Source organism: Seriola dumerili, unplaced genomic scaffold (genome assembly GCF_002260705.1).
Source record: "Seriola dumerili isolate Sdu_G_001 unplaced genomic scaffold, Sdu_1.0 BDQW01000149.1, whole genome shotgun sequence".
Classification (NCBI taxonomy): Eukaryota; Metazoa; Chordata; class Actinopteri; order Carangiformes; family Carangidae; genus Seriola; species Seriola dumerili.
This window is the reverse complement of record NW_019174404.1, coordinates 1795122-1810253: the sequence shown is the minus strand read 5'-3', so window position 1 is coordinate 1810253 and position 15132 is coordinate 1795122. Positions and strand designations below refer to the sequence as shown.

Here is a 15132-nt window from a genome sequence, read left to right as displayed (position 1 = left end):
GTCATGTATTTAAATGTTGGGTGTGTGTGTGTGCGTGTCTGCGTGACAGAGGCAGGAAGGGATTTGTTCATGCATAATAAATCGATTTGGTTAATAATTGAAGATGTCTGGAGTTTATTTGCTGTTAGAGAAAAAATGATTAGATCGCTACCAGGAAAATGTTATATAGTTCATTCAAACTGAGAATCTGGATCTGAATCAGATCACTAAAGGAGAGAAGAAATTTTCAGATTGAGGCTGTTAATGGCAAATAGTTAAATATTGATTACTTTTAATTATATCAATTATGGGCCAAAAGTAACACAAATATGCACATAAGATGCCTTAGACCACGCCCCTTCTCATTAAACATAAATGTAAAGTAATTTAATGTGGAAATATATGAATGGGGAAATGAATAAATGTGCATAGTGGATACATATATATATACACACACACATATATCTGGGAATTAGATAAATAGGGAAATTGTCCCCCTTTTTCTCTTGAGTTTCTTTTTGCCTTATTACCATACAGCACTGAAATAAATAAATCAATAGGAAAATAAATATGAAAATTAATAAGTTTTTTTGGGAAATTCACAGATTTTCAAGAAATATGCAGGGACGTATAAATACAATACAATTGATACAGACATGGATAAGAAAAAAAACAAATTACATTTACATTTACTCAATAAATTAGGAAATAATTACATCTGCAAGTGAATAAGAAAATATATAAAAGCAGAAAATTGTAGATTATTTATACATTCATCACCCATTTATTTATTTTCTGACAAATATAAATGTATCTTTATTATTAATTTGTTGTCCATTTTAAAAACGACATATTAACATTAATCCTGGGTTATTTTGAGGAACATGTATCTTTTTTTAAAATGATTTTTTATTCATCTTTTTTATTAGCCACGGCATCATTCACAGACACGAGAGCTACATTTACGTTCATCCATGTGCAGACCAGGGTGCAGACATGATGAAGTTCTGAGGGTCACCGCTGTGGTCACCACGGTCTAAAAATAAACCTTCCTGACATTGACAACAGCTCAACAGCGCCCCCGTTGACGCTCTGGTTGATCCTGGAACTGCACGCTGACGGCTCTCTCAGTGTCCGCGTGAGTGTGTGTTGAAGTCAAACTCGTCTCTGTTGTTGCTTATCGACCTTCAAAGCCAAAGCGGCTTCGTCTGGCATCACCTCCCGGAGCAGGGGTGTGTGTTGTCCGTTGATGATCCGACGACCATTTCACACGGACAGCGGCTCCTCAACACACCACCGACATCTTGGCTGCTGTTTTCGGCTAAAACCAAAACTCACCGAATTTTTTTCACCCGCCCCCCCCCACCTCCCGCCCACCCCCCACCCCCCCCAAAAAAATCATCCGTCTCTCCCCGGCTTCGACCACCATCTTGGCTGCTTTCCAGGCGACAGCATCGGGTGAGTGATGATACAGAAGACATACGAGGTTTGTCCAAATTCAACGAAACAATAAAGTTGTGTGAATTCCTCCAGGAAGGACGGCTCTGTTTTGGTTTGTGTCTCACACCAGGAGTGCAGCAATGGCAGAGCATCTGTCCCAGAGTGAGCTGGACTACCCATTCAAACTTCTGGAGTATTTCAACGGCTTCAGGGTCTCCAAGGTAACATTTAAGAGCTTTTTCTTGTTTTCTTCTAAATATACACATTGTAGTTAAGAGTCAGTCAGTCTGCAGTAATGCATCTGGGGCTGCTACTTGCCACATTTTGGCACCACTTTTTGATAAAGCACAATTTAAACAGAGGTTACAAGCTGTAATTAAAAGATGTATTAATCTTTAGCGAATTGTGTTGTGAAAAATCTAATGTATCTACACTCAGCTGTCAGATTATTAGGTACACCTACTTAAAACTAATGCAGTCTAATACAGCAGTCCTGCTTCATGTGGCCACTATGCAGGGATGAAATTTCTGATGCTGTTGAATTGCATTGCAGGTGTTTCTATTATTTTGTCCACCCCATTGGTATCAATGAGGGAATGGGATTTTTTTTTCTCTCAATTAATCATTAATTGATTGACCTTTCAGCAATCAGTGTCTCTTTATCTATAGAGCATCCTTCAGTTCTACATTAGAGGGTACAGACTTGCCAGCAGCTTTGTGATGCAGCATTTAAGTACAGTGTCGCTAGACTTCTTAATAGGTCAAACAGATGGTTTCTCATTACACCCGTACTCACTTCCCTGACTCCCTGTTACGTACAGAATCCATCCTCACTTTTACATACAGATTACTGCACCGTCAGCCCCCATTGTATATTTAACTGATCTACTCCACCTTCACTCATCAGCTCGCTGTCTCAGGTCAAGTCAAATCTACTATCTGTCCCGCTGCATTTAAAGAATTGTGGTGATGAAGCTTTAGACGCCGCAGCACCTAAGCTGTGTTATGCTCTACCAGCACCTCTATGGTTTGGTGATTTCTGTGGAGTCATTTAAAAAGCAGCTACAGACTTATCTGTTTAAACTTTCAGGTAATCTGTGCACGCCAGGTCTGCTTTTACACACTGCTCACATGGCTGAAGATCCTATCTACCAGAGCTGAGGTGCTGATGTGACAATACTGTATGTCTGTCCCTCAAGGTGATATTTTCAGCCTGTGAGCTGGGAGTGTTTGACCTCCTGCTCAAGTCCCAGGAGCCTCTGAGTGCGCAGCATGTGGCCCGGGAGCTGGGCACCAGTGTGGACGGGATGGAGAGGCTGCTGGACGCCCTGGTGGGCATCGAGATCCTGGAGGTGGAGACCACAGATGGGACAGGTGAGGGATGAGGAGTGGATGATCTCTTGCAGACAGGTCTGAACTACTACATTAACTGTGTATCAATGTAGCAATACAAACTACATGGCCAAATGTATGTGGACATCTGTGCAAAGTATGTGGACATCCAAATATTACATCAATTTTTTATCTTAAATTTAGTTTAATTTCATTCTTGACTTTGGAAACAGCATTCAACAAAATAATCTCACCTCAGTATGCATTTAGTAGCTGTTCTGGAGCTTTCAGTTTGATGTTAGGTCTTTCCCTGTGAATGTCTTTTGTTGAAACAGCTTTCTACAGCAGCACTGACGTGGCGAACCTTTACCTGGCCAAAGGCAGCGCCAAGTCTCTTCACGACATGATCATCTACCAATCCCAGACCATCTACCCTCTGTGGAATAACATGGTGGACGCCGTCAGGTTTGTGGGTTCAAATGGAAAACAGCTGAATAGAGAGTGGATGTTTTGCATTTTACAAAGCTTAGTTAAACCTCAGTGACAGAAGAGGAAGTAAGGTTTTTATGGCTAATTGATTTTTAGACTGAAGCTGTGAAAAAGAGGAAAATGCATTAAAGTTATCTAAGATAGTTAATAGCCTGTAGAGCTGCTCTGCCTCAAGGAAATGTTTGCAGAACTAAAGCAAACTCCACAGAATATGTGAATGCTCATTTTCATGAGTTCAAACAGTAATTTTCCGCCTCGCAGGGAGGGGAGGAATCAGAATGAAAAGACCTTTGGCCTTCCACCAGAGGATGTTTTCCAAGCTATTTACAGGTTGGTGCTGAGTTTGTTATTATCTAATTTCATTAGTAGTTGAGTTTTGAGTTTCTGTGTTTGATAGATAAAAATCTACCACACAGATCGGAGGAGGAGATGCTGAAATTCATGGGTCTCATGAACTCCTCGTGGGTTCTTGACGGACACGACATCGTGACAGCGTTCAACCTCTCATGCTTCCAGACGATTGTAGATCTTGGAGGTAAGAGGCTGCTGGCACTAAGTGCATAATAGCAGCATAATAGATATAGATACAAGATACAAATTTGTGATAAACAATTAGATTTACTCCATTAAATACTGAAACTCCCTGTAAGTGAAAACATGTTATTTATGTATATATGATTTATTAACAGATGTAAACTATATAATGACGTGTGTTTGATCATGAAGATCATAAAGAAATAACAAACGTTAACATTTTTCACAGACACAAAAACTGAGAAAATCAAAAACATTTTGATTTCACACTAAACAAAGTGAATATCCGTTGTTCATGCTCTGACATTATTCTGTCTGAATACTTCCCAGGTTGCACTGGTGCTCTGGCTCGTGAGATGGTGAAGGCGTATCCCTCCTCCTCCGTCACAGTGTTTGACCTCCCGCAGGTCGTGGAATCGGCTCAGAAACATTTCTCTCAGGAGAACGATGCCATTGTGTTTCAGACTGGTGAGCTCCATTCGCTCTCGCTCACCACATCAAGAGTTGACTGCAATACTGTCGACTGTTGCCACCGGTCAATAATGAACTTTGAATCTCTGTTTCACTGTAGGACAAACTTAATGAGTGTAGGACTGTAGGTGTACCTAATAAACTGGTACCTGATTATACGTTTTCACATGCTTTCTGTCATCGTATGTAGGAGATTTCTTCAGTGGTGACGTCCCTGCTGCTGACTTGTACGTTCTGGCCAGAATCATTCATGACTGGCCTGAAGAGAAGTGCCTGACTCTGCTGAAGAAGATCTACAACACCTGCAGACCAGGTGAGTTTATGTAAATTACTCCACAGGGCATCTTTAGGAGCTTTGTGTGTTTTTGTGTTTGTATTTAACTGTTAAATCTGTGGTCCCATTTTTTTTTACCTGCCATACATTAAAATTGTATCCTGGTATATTTTTATCCACGTTGAATTTACACTCAGTCGTTACCTGCATCTCTTGTTAGCAGGATTTAATCTGTTATCTGTTACATGCATTAAAAGCATATTCTGCAGGTATATGTCAATATATTTTGTACCTGCAGAATAGAGGAGACTATGGAGGATTATGGGCTTCAGGTTTTGTTTTTCAAATTTTTACTGGTCGAAGGGAATGTAACATAAAAATATGCACAGCTGATGCTTTTGAATTATTGTGTTCTGTGCTTTTTAATACTCATTGTCCTCCTGGGCCTCCAGGTGGTGGCGTCCTGCTGGTGGAGGCCATGCTGTTTGAGAACAGACGAGGGCCCGTCATGGCTCAGATCTTCTCCCTCAACATGCTGGTGCAGGCGGAGGGCCGGGAGCGTCCGCCATCTGAGTACACCCACATGCTGAAGAAGACCGGCTTCCAAAACGTTCAGGTGTGTCGGACTGGAAAGTCCTACGATGCCATCCTGGCCATCAGATGAGCTCAGACTCAGAGTGTCAGTCAAGTGAAACATTCCTTAAAAGTCTGGGAAAGTAAAGAACACTTACCTTGAACATTTCAAGGCTTTGAAAAGTTGAGGATAAGAAAACGAAACTAAAAGCCCCGGAACTGTTGTGCACATGGATCCCTGTTATATGTTGTGGTCAACCCTCGTGACTTGTTTTCATGGTTTGTACTAATACAAACATTTTCTGGACTGAGGTAGCTGATGGATAATATTTGTAATCAATACCTGCCTCTGTAAGTAATACTGCAAACATATTAAAGAATCAGAGCAAAGTGCTGATTTAGATTCAATCAAAATCAACTGATACTAAAGTAAATGTTTGACATTTTGGCAACTGCGCTTATTCGTTGTCTTTCTGAGTGTGAGAAGATTGATACCACTCTCATATTTATACGGTTAATATGTCACTATTACCAGCAGCCGGTTAGCTTAGCATAGCATAAGCTAGACTGCCTCTTTAAAACGGTAACAAATCCTTATACCAGCACTTGCAAATCTCACTAATTAACATTGTTTGTTTACAATAAAGTGTAAAACCATTAAGTTGTGGTTTTATTGGGGTCTGTTTTCCTACTTTCGTGTATTTATGCTAAGCTAACTGGCCGCAGGCCTAATATTGAACAGTCAACTATGGGAGTGGTATAAATCTTCTCATGTAAATCTCAGTAAGAAAGGGAATGTTTATTTCACAAAATGTCAAACTATCCCTTTAAAGGTTTCCCATAGACAGTCAATATGCTGTAGGTTCAGTTATTTGATATTTTTTGATAAATGCACTGATCTGGTTTTGTGAAGCTGATATTAATTTCTTTTTTAAAGAACCATGTTGCAAATGCAGGTGATGCTTTTCAGGCTGGCCTGATGTTTTTAACAACAGTTGTGAAGCAAAAGATACATGTTTTTATTTGTACTGTTTTTAAGTGACATGCTCGTAGAAAAGGGTCACAAAAATATATCACATATGCCTGAATCAAACAGTGAATAGTCCTTGGTATCGTATGAGATTATAGTTCTGATATTTCTCAAGTGTCATGGAGGTGCATTCTAAAAAATATTAACCAATTAATGACAGATTTGGGATAGCATTTCAAGCATATTTGATCAATATCATATAAACATAGTCTTGGAAAAAAGACTATTTTCTATCTTTTTTATGAGAAAGGTTATATTTATAATCCTCAATCATTTGATTTTCACTTGTTTTATAATATTCAAAATAAATGCCAAGAAGCCCGTAAATACATAATTAAACTTCAACATTTCCATCTAATCTACAGAGTGATATGACTCTGTTGTCCAAATCATCAGTAGGACTGTGACTGTCCTGAGATACTGAGATAAACAGTGTTGTCACTTTGCAAACCATTATGTCTGTGCATTTTTCTTTTTGGATAACTGAATATTATTATTATTATTTTTAAATCTTTTTAAAGATAATAACATCAAAAGAAACACCAGCATCATGTCATCCATATCATAAGCATTATAACACTGGTTCATAGTTCTGCATAATGTGTGTATAATTATCCATGAATGACAAATGAATACAAGAAGGGTAAAAAAGTACAAATCATTTCTGTCTGTTGGTCCATCTCATGGATCTGTAGGTGGATATTAATGATCTTTGCGTGTCTGTTTTTGGATTTCACAGCCAGAGAAGCGAATTCAATTTGTATGTGTTGATTTATTTTTCATTCCGTTGTCATGTCAGAAAGTGAAGAGAGGAGGCAAAGACTGGTTAAAAAAAAAAGAAAAAAAAAGAAAAGTGAAGATGTTTTCTGTGTTGTGGTGTTGTGTGCCTCTCTCAGCAGACCCTTCACGTTTACCTCTGTCTATCCTTTGCTTGTGTAAGAAATTCTATTTTCTTTATTTTTTCTCTCCCTGTCACAGTGTGAGGGCTGTTTGAAGGAAAAATCTATTTACTACTATTTAAAACTGGATCTTGTCTGTGTTTATTATGCTGTTTGTGTATTTCCTTTTTTTCCCCCGTGGTGATGTTGCAGTACTCGGAACAGCAGCAAGTGTGATTGGACAAAATGTTTCAGTGTAAAAAAAAAAAAAAAATGAAGAGTTTACACCATAAATCAGTTTAGATCATCTCAGCACCAAATAGCTGCTAAAGTGATTACAGCAGTGAGAGTTTCTCTTTTTAAATTGAGATTATAGATTTTTGTGATTTGCATGTGTTATGAGGTGTGAATGCAAAACATCAAGGTGTGCAATAGAAACACATGGCTTGTTTTTTTGTCTTCTTGTGTTTCCACTAAACATGTTGACAGCATGCATCCTTCAGATGGAATAACAGAGACACATGATGTTTATTCACTGTAAATGGTTCAGTTTTTTGTTCCTATTAAAAGCTATGCATGTGTAAACAACAACAGTGTGGTGTCTGTCAATGCAGCAGTCTCTTGTTATTGTTTTCATTATTATGTAAACTTGTACTTGTAAACATGTACTTAGTAGCCTTTTTTCAGTCAGCCAGTTGTCATTTTATTTCATTTGTGAATATATAAAAAGCATTTACTCTAACCCATTCACACTGAACCACTCCAGCCGCAACCATTTTGTATTCATGCTGTACAGCTAAACATTGTTCAGACCCACTGAACTTAATTTTAGTGGAAATCAAGGGCCTAGGTTTGCATATATACAGTAGAGACATGTCCCTACCAATATTTTGAGAGGACAGAATTGTCCCTACCAATATTTGAGGGAGATGGTTGCACTATGTTTGGAGTAAAGTCATATTAGATCATTCCAATGTGCCCTCCAAGAGGCTACGTCACAAAGACAATCGATTAAGGCATGCTAGGATTTGCTTGACTAAAAGGGAAAGGGACTATCTGAAGGCTCACGTAATGTGAGAATATCACAGTGGTACCTAACATCACCATGAGAATGTCAACTGATGTTATTTAGCCATGTTAGCAAGCGTTAACTACCAAGCAAACCGTAGTTTATGTCTTCTGTAGGCTAGCAGTCAGGTTGCTAACAGAAGTAAACATAAAAAGGTGGATATATCAAGTACGAGTTAAATTTCAGTAGACAAGTCACAGTTGACTTTTTATGCCTTACTATACTATGACTTTTTATGCCTTAGTATACTATGACATTTTTATGCCTTAGTATACTTTGACGTTTTATGCCACACTATACTATGGCATTTTTTTTGGTATTTTTATACCATACTATACTTAGATGTTTTTTGGCATTTTTATGCCTTACTATACTATGACGTCTCATGCCTTGCAATACTATGACATTTTTATGACCTTTTATGCCTTAATATACTATGATGTTTTTTGGCATTTTTATGCCTTACTATACTTAGATGTTTTTTGGTATTTTTATGCCTTACTATACTATGACGTCTCATGCCGTGCAATACTACAATGTTTTTATGACCTTTTATGCCTTAATATACTATGATGTTTTGTTGACCTTTAGATTTAGATGTTACCTTACTATACTATCTTATTTGATGCTTAACCATACTATGATGTTTTTTTGACATTTTATGCCTTTACATACTATGATGTTTTTTTGACTTTTTATGCCTTACTATACTATGACGTTTTTTGACATTTTTCTGCCATACTATACTATCTTATTTGATGCCCTGACATACTATGACGTTTTTCTGACCTTTTATGCCTTACAATACTATGACTTTTTATTCCTTACTATACTATGATGTTTTTATGCCTTACAATACTATGCCTTTTTTTATGACGTTTTATGCCATACTATACTATGACGTCTCATGCCTTGCAATACTATGACATTTTTATGACCTTTTATGCCTTTACATACTATGACGTTTTTTGGCATTTTTATGCCATACTATACTTAGATGTTTTTTGGCATTTTTATGCCTTACTATACTATGACGTCTCATGCCTTGCAATACTATGACATTTTTATGACCTTTTATGCTTTAATATACTATGATGTTTTTTTGACCTTTTATGTCATCTATGTCACCTATGTCACCTATGACATTTTTAGGCATTTTTATGCCATACTATACTTAGATGTTTTTTGGCATTTTTATGCCTTACTATACTATGACGTCTCATGCCTTGCAATACTATGACATTTTCATGACCTTTTATGCTTTTATATAGTATGATGTTTTTTTGACTTTTTATGCCTTACTATACTATGACGTCTCATGCCTTGCAATACTATGACATTTTCATGACCTTTTATGCTTTTATATAGTATGATGTTTTTTTGACTTTTTATGCCTTACTATACTATGACGTCTCATGCCTTGCAATACTATGACATTTTCATGACCTTTTATGCTTTTATATAGTATGATGTTTTTTTGACTTTTTATGCCTTACTATACTATGACGTCTCATGCCTTGCAATACTATGACATTTTCATGACCTTTTATGCTTTTATATAGTATGATGTTTTTTTGACTTTTTATGCCTTACTATACTATGACGTCTCATGCCTTGCAATACTATGACATTTTCATGACCTTTTATGCTTTTATATAGTATGATGTTTTTTTGACTTTTTATGCCTTACTATACTATGACGTCTCATGCCTTGCAATACTATGACATTTTCATGACCTTTTATGCTTTTATATAGTATGATGTTTTTTTGACTTTTTATGCCTTACTATACTATGACGTCTCATGCCTTGCAATACTATGACATTTTCATGACCTTTTATGCTTTTATATAGTATGATGTTTTTTTGACTTTTTATGCCTTACTATACTATGACGTCTCATGCCTTGCAATACTATGACATTTTCATGACCTTTTATGCTTTTATATAGTATGATGTTTTTTTGACTTTTTATGCCTTACTATACTATGACGTCTCATGCCTTGCAATACTATGACATTTTCATGACCTTTTATGCTTTTATATAGTATGATGTTTTTTTGACTTTTTATGCCTTACTATACTATGACGTCTCATGCCTTGCAATACTATGACATTTTCATGACCTTTTATGCTTTTATATAGTATGATGTTTTTTTGACTTTTTATGCCTTACTATACTATGACGTCTCATGCCTTGCAATACTATGACATTTTCATGACCTTTTATGCTTTTATATAGTATGATGTTTTTTTGACTTTTTATGCCTTACTATACTATGACGTCTCATGCCTTGCAATACTATGACATTTTCATGACCTTTTATGCTTTTATATAGTATGATGTTTTTTTGACTTTTTATGCCTTACTATACTATGACGTCTCATGCCTTGCAATACTATGACATTTTCATGACCTTTTATGCTTTTATATAGTATGATGTTTTTTTGACTTTTTATGCCTTACTATACTATGACGTCTCATGCCTTGCAATACTATGACATTTTCATGACCTTTTATGCTTTTATATAGTATGATGTTTTTTTGACTTTTTATGCCTTACTATACTATGACGTCTCATGCCTTGCAATACTATGACATTTTCATGACCTTTTATGCTTTTATATAGTATGATGTTTTTTTGACTTTTTATGCCTTACTATACTATGACGTCTCATGCCTTGCAATACTATGACATTTTCATGACCTTTTATGCTTTTATATAGTATGATGTTTTTTTGACTTTTTATGCCTTACTATACTATGACGTCTCATGCCTTGCAATACTATGACATTTTCATGACCTTTTATGCTTTTATATAGTATGATGTTTTTTTGACTTTTTATGCCTTACTATACTATGACGTCTCATGCCTTGCAATACTATGACATTTTCATGACCTTTTATGCTTTTATATAGTATGATGTTTTTTTGACTTTTTATGCCTTACTATACTATGACGTCTCATGCCTTGCAATACTATGACATTTTCATGACCTTTTATGCTTTTATATAGTATGATGTTTTTTTGACTTTTTATGCCTTACTATACTATGACGTCTCATGCCTTGCAATACTATGACATTTTCATGACCTTTTATGCTTTTATATAGTATGATGTTTTTTTGACTTTTTATGCCTTACTATACTATGACGTCTCATGCCTTGCAATACTATGACATTTTCATGACCTTTTATGCTTTTATATAGTATGATGTTTTTTTGACTTTTTATGCCTTACTATACTATGACGTCTCATGCCTTGCAATACTATGACATTTTCATGACCTTTTATGCTTTTATATAGTATGATGTTTTTTTGACTTTTTATGCCTTACTATACTATGACGTCTCATGCCTTGCAATACTATGACATTTTCATGACCTTTTATGCTTTTATATAGTATGATGTTTTTTTGACTTTTTATGCCTTACTATACTATGACGTCTCATGCCTTGCAATACTATGACATTTTCATGACCTTTTATGCTTTTATATAGTATGATGTTTTTTTGACTTTTTATGCCTTACTATACTATGACGTCTCATGCCTTGCAATACTATGACATTTTCATGACCTTTTATGCTTTTATATAGTATGATGTTTTTTTGACTTTTTATGCCTTACTATACTATGACGTCTCATGCCTTGCAATACTATGACATTTTTATGACCTTTTATGCTTTTATATAGTATGATGTTTTTTTGACCTTTTATGTCATACTATACTATGACATTTTTAGGCATTTTTATGCCATACTATACTTAGATGTTTTTTGGCATTTTTATGCCTTACTATACTATCTTGTTTGATGCCTAACCATTTTTATGCCTTACTATACTATCTTGTTTGATGCCTAACCATACTAGGATGTTTTTATGACCTTTTATGCCTTTACATACTATGATGTTTTTTTTACCTTTTATGTCACACTATACTATGCCTTTTTTATGACTTATTATGCCTTACTATACTATGATTTTTCAGGACTTTTTATGCCTTATTTATAGTATGACATTCTTATGACTGTTCATGCCTTAATATACTCTGACGTTTTTCTTACCTTTCATGCTTCAATATACTATGATGTTTTTATGACGTTATATGCCTTACTGTACCATGACAGTTTCATGCCTTGTTATACTATGACTTTTTATGCGTGACTGTCACAGCCCCTCTGTGACTGCAGCAGTTTTCCAATGTTCCACTTTGTGTATGCGTCGAAGCAGGGGCGTAGTCCAGCACTGGGTACCTCGCTCACCTGTTCCTCAACCTCCACGCTCCTTCTGCAACAAACCGGGTCCTTCGTCCCCCAACATTCCCCCAAAACACTGTCCCTCACTCATTGAACAGTTGCCATTAAAGAACTGTTACCACACTGGTTGCTTCTGTGTCTGAATCGTTTTTACGCCTTACTATACTATGACCTTTTTATGCCATACTATACTATGATTTTTAATGACTTTTTATGCTTACAATACTATGACTTTTTCATGACTTTTTATGCCTTACAATACTATGACTTTATATGACTTTTTATGCCATATTATAGTATGACTTTTTCACGACTTTTTATGCCTTACAATACTTTGACTTTTTCACGACTTTTTATGCCTTACTACACTATGAGTTTTTATGTCTTATTATACTATGACTTTTTCATGACTTTTTACGTCTTATCATACTATGACTTTTTATGCCCTATCATACTATGACTTTTTCATGACTTTTTATGCCTTATTATACTATGACTTTTTCATGACTTTTTATGCCTTACAGTACTATGACTTTTTTATGACTTTTTATGACTTTGTATGCCCTACTATACTATGACTTTTAATTACTTTTTATGCCTTACATTAGTATGACTTTTTATGCCTTACAATACTATGACGTTTTATGCCTTATTATTCTATAACTTTTTCATGACTTTTTATGCCTTATTATACTATGACTTTTTCATGACTTTTTATGCCTCATTATAGTATGACCTTTCATGACTTCTTATGCCTTACAATACTATGACTTTTTAATGACTTTTTATGCCTTACAATACTATGACTTTATATGACTTTTTATGCCATATTATAGTATGACTTTTTCACGACTTTTTATGCCTTACAATACTTTGACTTTTTCACGACTTTTTATGCCTTACTACACTATGAGTTTTTATGTCTTATTATACTATGACTTTTTCATGACTTTTTATGCCTTACAGTACTATGACTTTTTTATGACTTTTTATGCCTTACAATACTATGACTTTTTCATGACTTTTTATGACTTTGTATGCCCTACTATACTATGACTTTTAATTACTTTTTATGCCTTACATTAGTATGACTTTTTATGCCTTACAATACTATGACGTTTTATGCCTTATTATTCTATAACTTTTTCATGACTTTTTATGCCTTATTATACTATGACTTTTTCATGACTTTTTATGCCTCATTATAGTATGACCTTTTCATGACTTCTTATGCCTTACAATACTATGACTTTTTAATGACTTTTTATGCCTTACAATACTATGACTTTTTTATTACTTTTTATGCCTTACTATACTATGACTTTTTTATGACTTTTTATGCCTTACAATACTATTACTTTTTTATGACTTTTTATGCCTTACTGTACTATGACTTTTTTATGCAATACTATACTATGACTTTTTTTGGTATCTTTATGCCTTACTATACTATGACTTTTTCATGACTTTTTTATGCCTCACTATACTATGACTTTTTATGTTATACTATACTATGACGTTTTTTGACGTTTTTATGCCTTACTATACTGTCTTTTTATGAGATTTGATGCCTTACTTTAATATGATGTTTTTATGACAGTTGATGCCTTACTATACTATGACATTCTTTAAAGGTTTTATACCTCACTATACTTTGATGTTTTTATGAAAATTCATGTCTTACTATATCATGATGTTTTTATGCCTCACTACACGTTTGCAGGAAGAACTGACCCAAAATGCAAACAATTCAAAGTGAAAGATATTTTATTAAATAACAAAAATGGAAACTTACAAAAAGAACACAAATCCCAAATAAACCATCCAGGTACAAAAACAAATAGAAAATCCAATTACTTAGAGAAAAAGCTTAAGAACAAATGGGAAACAAAGGACATCCAGAGGAATCCATGTGAAGACAACAGATGGACTGACAAGGTCAAAGGGGAAGACATAGACTTATATACAAAAGGGAGGCAAGGGCAATAGAACTCAGGTGAAACACATTAGGGTGGGGCAGACAATCAAATTGGACTGAAACTGGACAAAGACAGGAAGTAAAAACAACAACAGACACACAAAGAAAGCTACTTCAAAATAAAACATGAAATGACAATAACCAAATTAATTGAAAAAGTCCAAACATAATACAAAAGTCCAAACACAAAGAGTCCTAAAGGCAAACCATGACTATTACTTTTTTATGCCCCACTGTGACATTTTAATGCCTCACTATACATCGTTTTTATGACTTACTATACAATGAATTTTTTATGGCTTACTATACAATGACTTTTTATGCCTTACTATACTATGACTTTTATGAATTTTTATGCCTGACTATACAATGACGTTTTTATGTCATATTATCCCTTACTATACTATGACGTTTTTATGCCTTACTATATTATGACATTTTTATGACTTTTTATGCCTTATTATATTATGATGTTTTATGACATTTTTATGCCTTACTATAGTGTGTCGTTTTTATGCCTTACTATACTATGATGTTTTTATGCCTTACTATACTATGACGTTTTTATGACTTTTTATGCCTAAGTAAAATATGTCGGTTTTATGCCTTACTATATGATGTCGTTTTTATGACTTTTCATGATTCAGTATACTATGACGTTTTTATGACTTTCTATGCCTTACTTTTTTTATGTTGTTTTCATGACATTTTATGCCTTCCTCTACTAAGACATTTTTGACGTTTTTATGCCTTACTATACTATGACATTTTTATGACATTTGATGTCTCAATATACTATGTCATATTTTGACATTTTTGTGCCTTA

General features: G+C 34.9%; 1 protein-coding gene across 2 annotated transcripts; it reads left to right on the top strand.

Annotated features, from left to right (window-relative positions):
- Positions 1-1362: 1362 nt before the first annotated feature.
- Positions 1363-7564, top strand: LOC111225582 (acetylserotonin O-methyltransferase-like). Of its 2 annotated transcripts, none has more exons than XM_022750545.1 (9): positions 1363-1437; positions 1550-1640; positions 2619-2793; positions 3087-3216; positions 3502-3570; positions 3657-3775; positions 4105-4242; positions 4436-4558; positions 4972-7564. In XM_022750545.1, exons 2-9 carry the CDS (start codon positions 1560-1562, stop codon positions 5181-5183), a joined length of 1047 nt encoding a protein of 348 aa, XP_022606266.1. In that variant the 5' UTR covers positions 1363-1437; positions 1550-1559; the 3' UTR covers positions 5184-7564. The 2 variants fall into 2 exon arrangements, with proteins under 2 accessions (XP_022606266.1, XP_022606265.1); XM_022750544.1 differs by having other exon boundaries at positions 1376-1437; positions 1513-1640.
- Positions 7565-15132: the final 7568 nt, after the last annotated feature.

Bases quoted from the DNA above. Each gene is read 5' to 3' on its own strand.
- LOC111225582 (XM_022750545.1), top strand. From the start codon at position 1,560: ATGGCAGAGCATCTGTCCCAGAGTGAGCTGGACTACCCATTCAAACTT. The intron at 2,794-3,086 runs GTGAGGGATGAG...TTGTTGAAACAG, and splicing joins GGAGACCACAGATGGGACAG to CTTTCTACAGCAGCACTGAC. The intron at 3,571-3,656 runs GTTGGTGCTGAG...TCTACCACACAG, and splicing joins GTTTTCCAAGCTATTTACAG to ATCGGAGGAGGAGATGCTGA.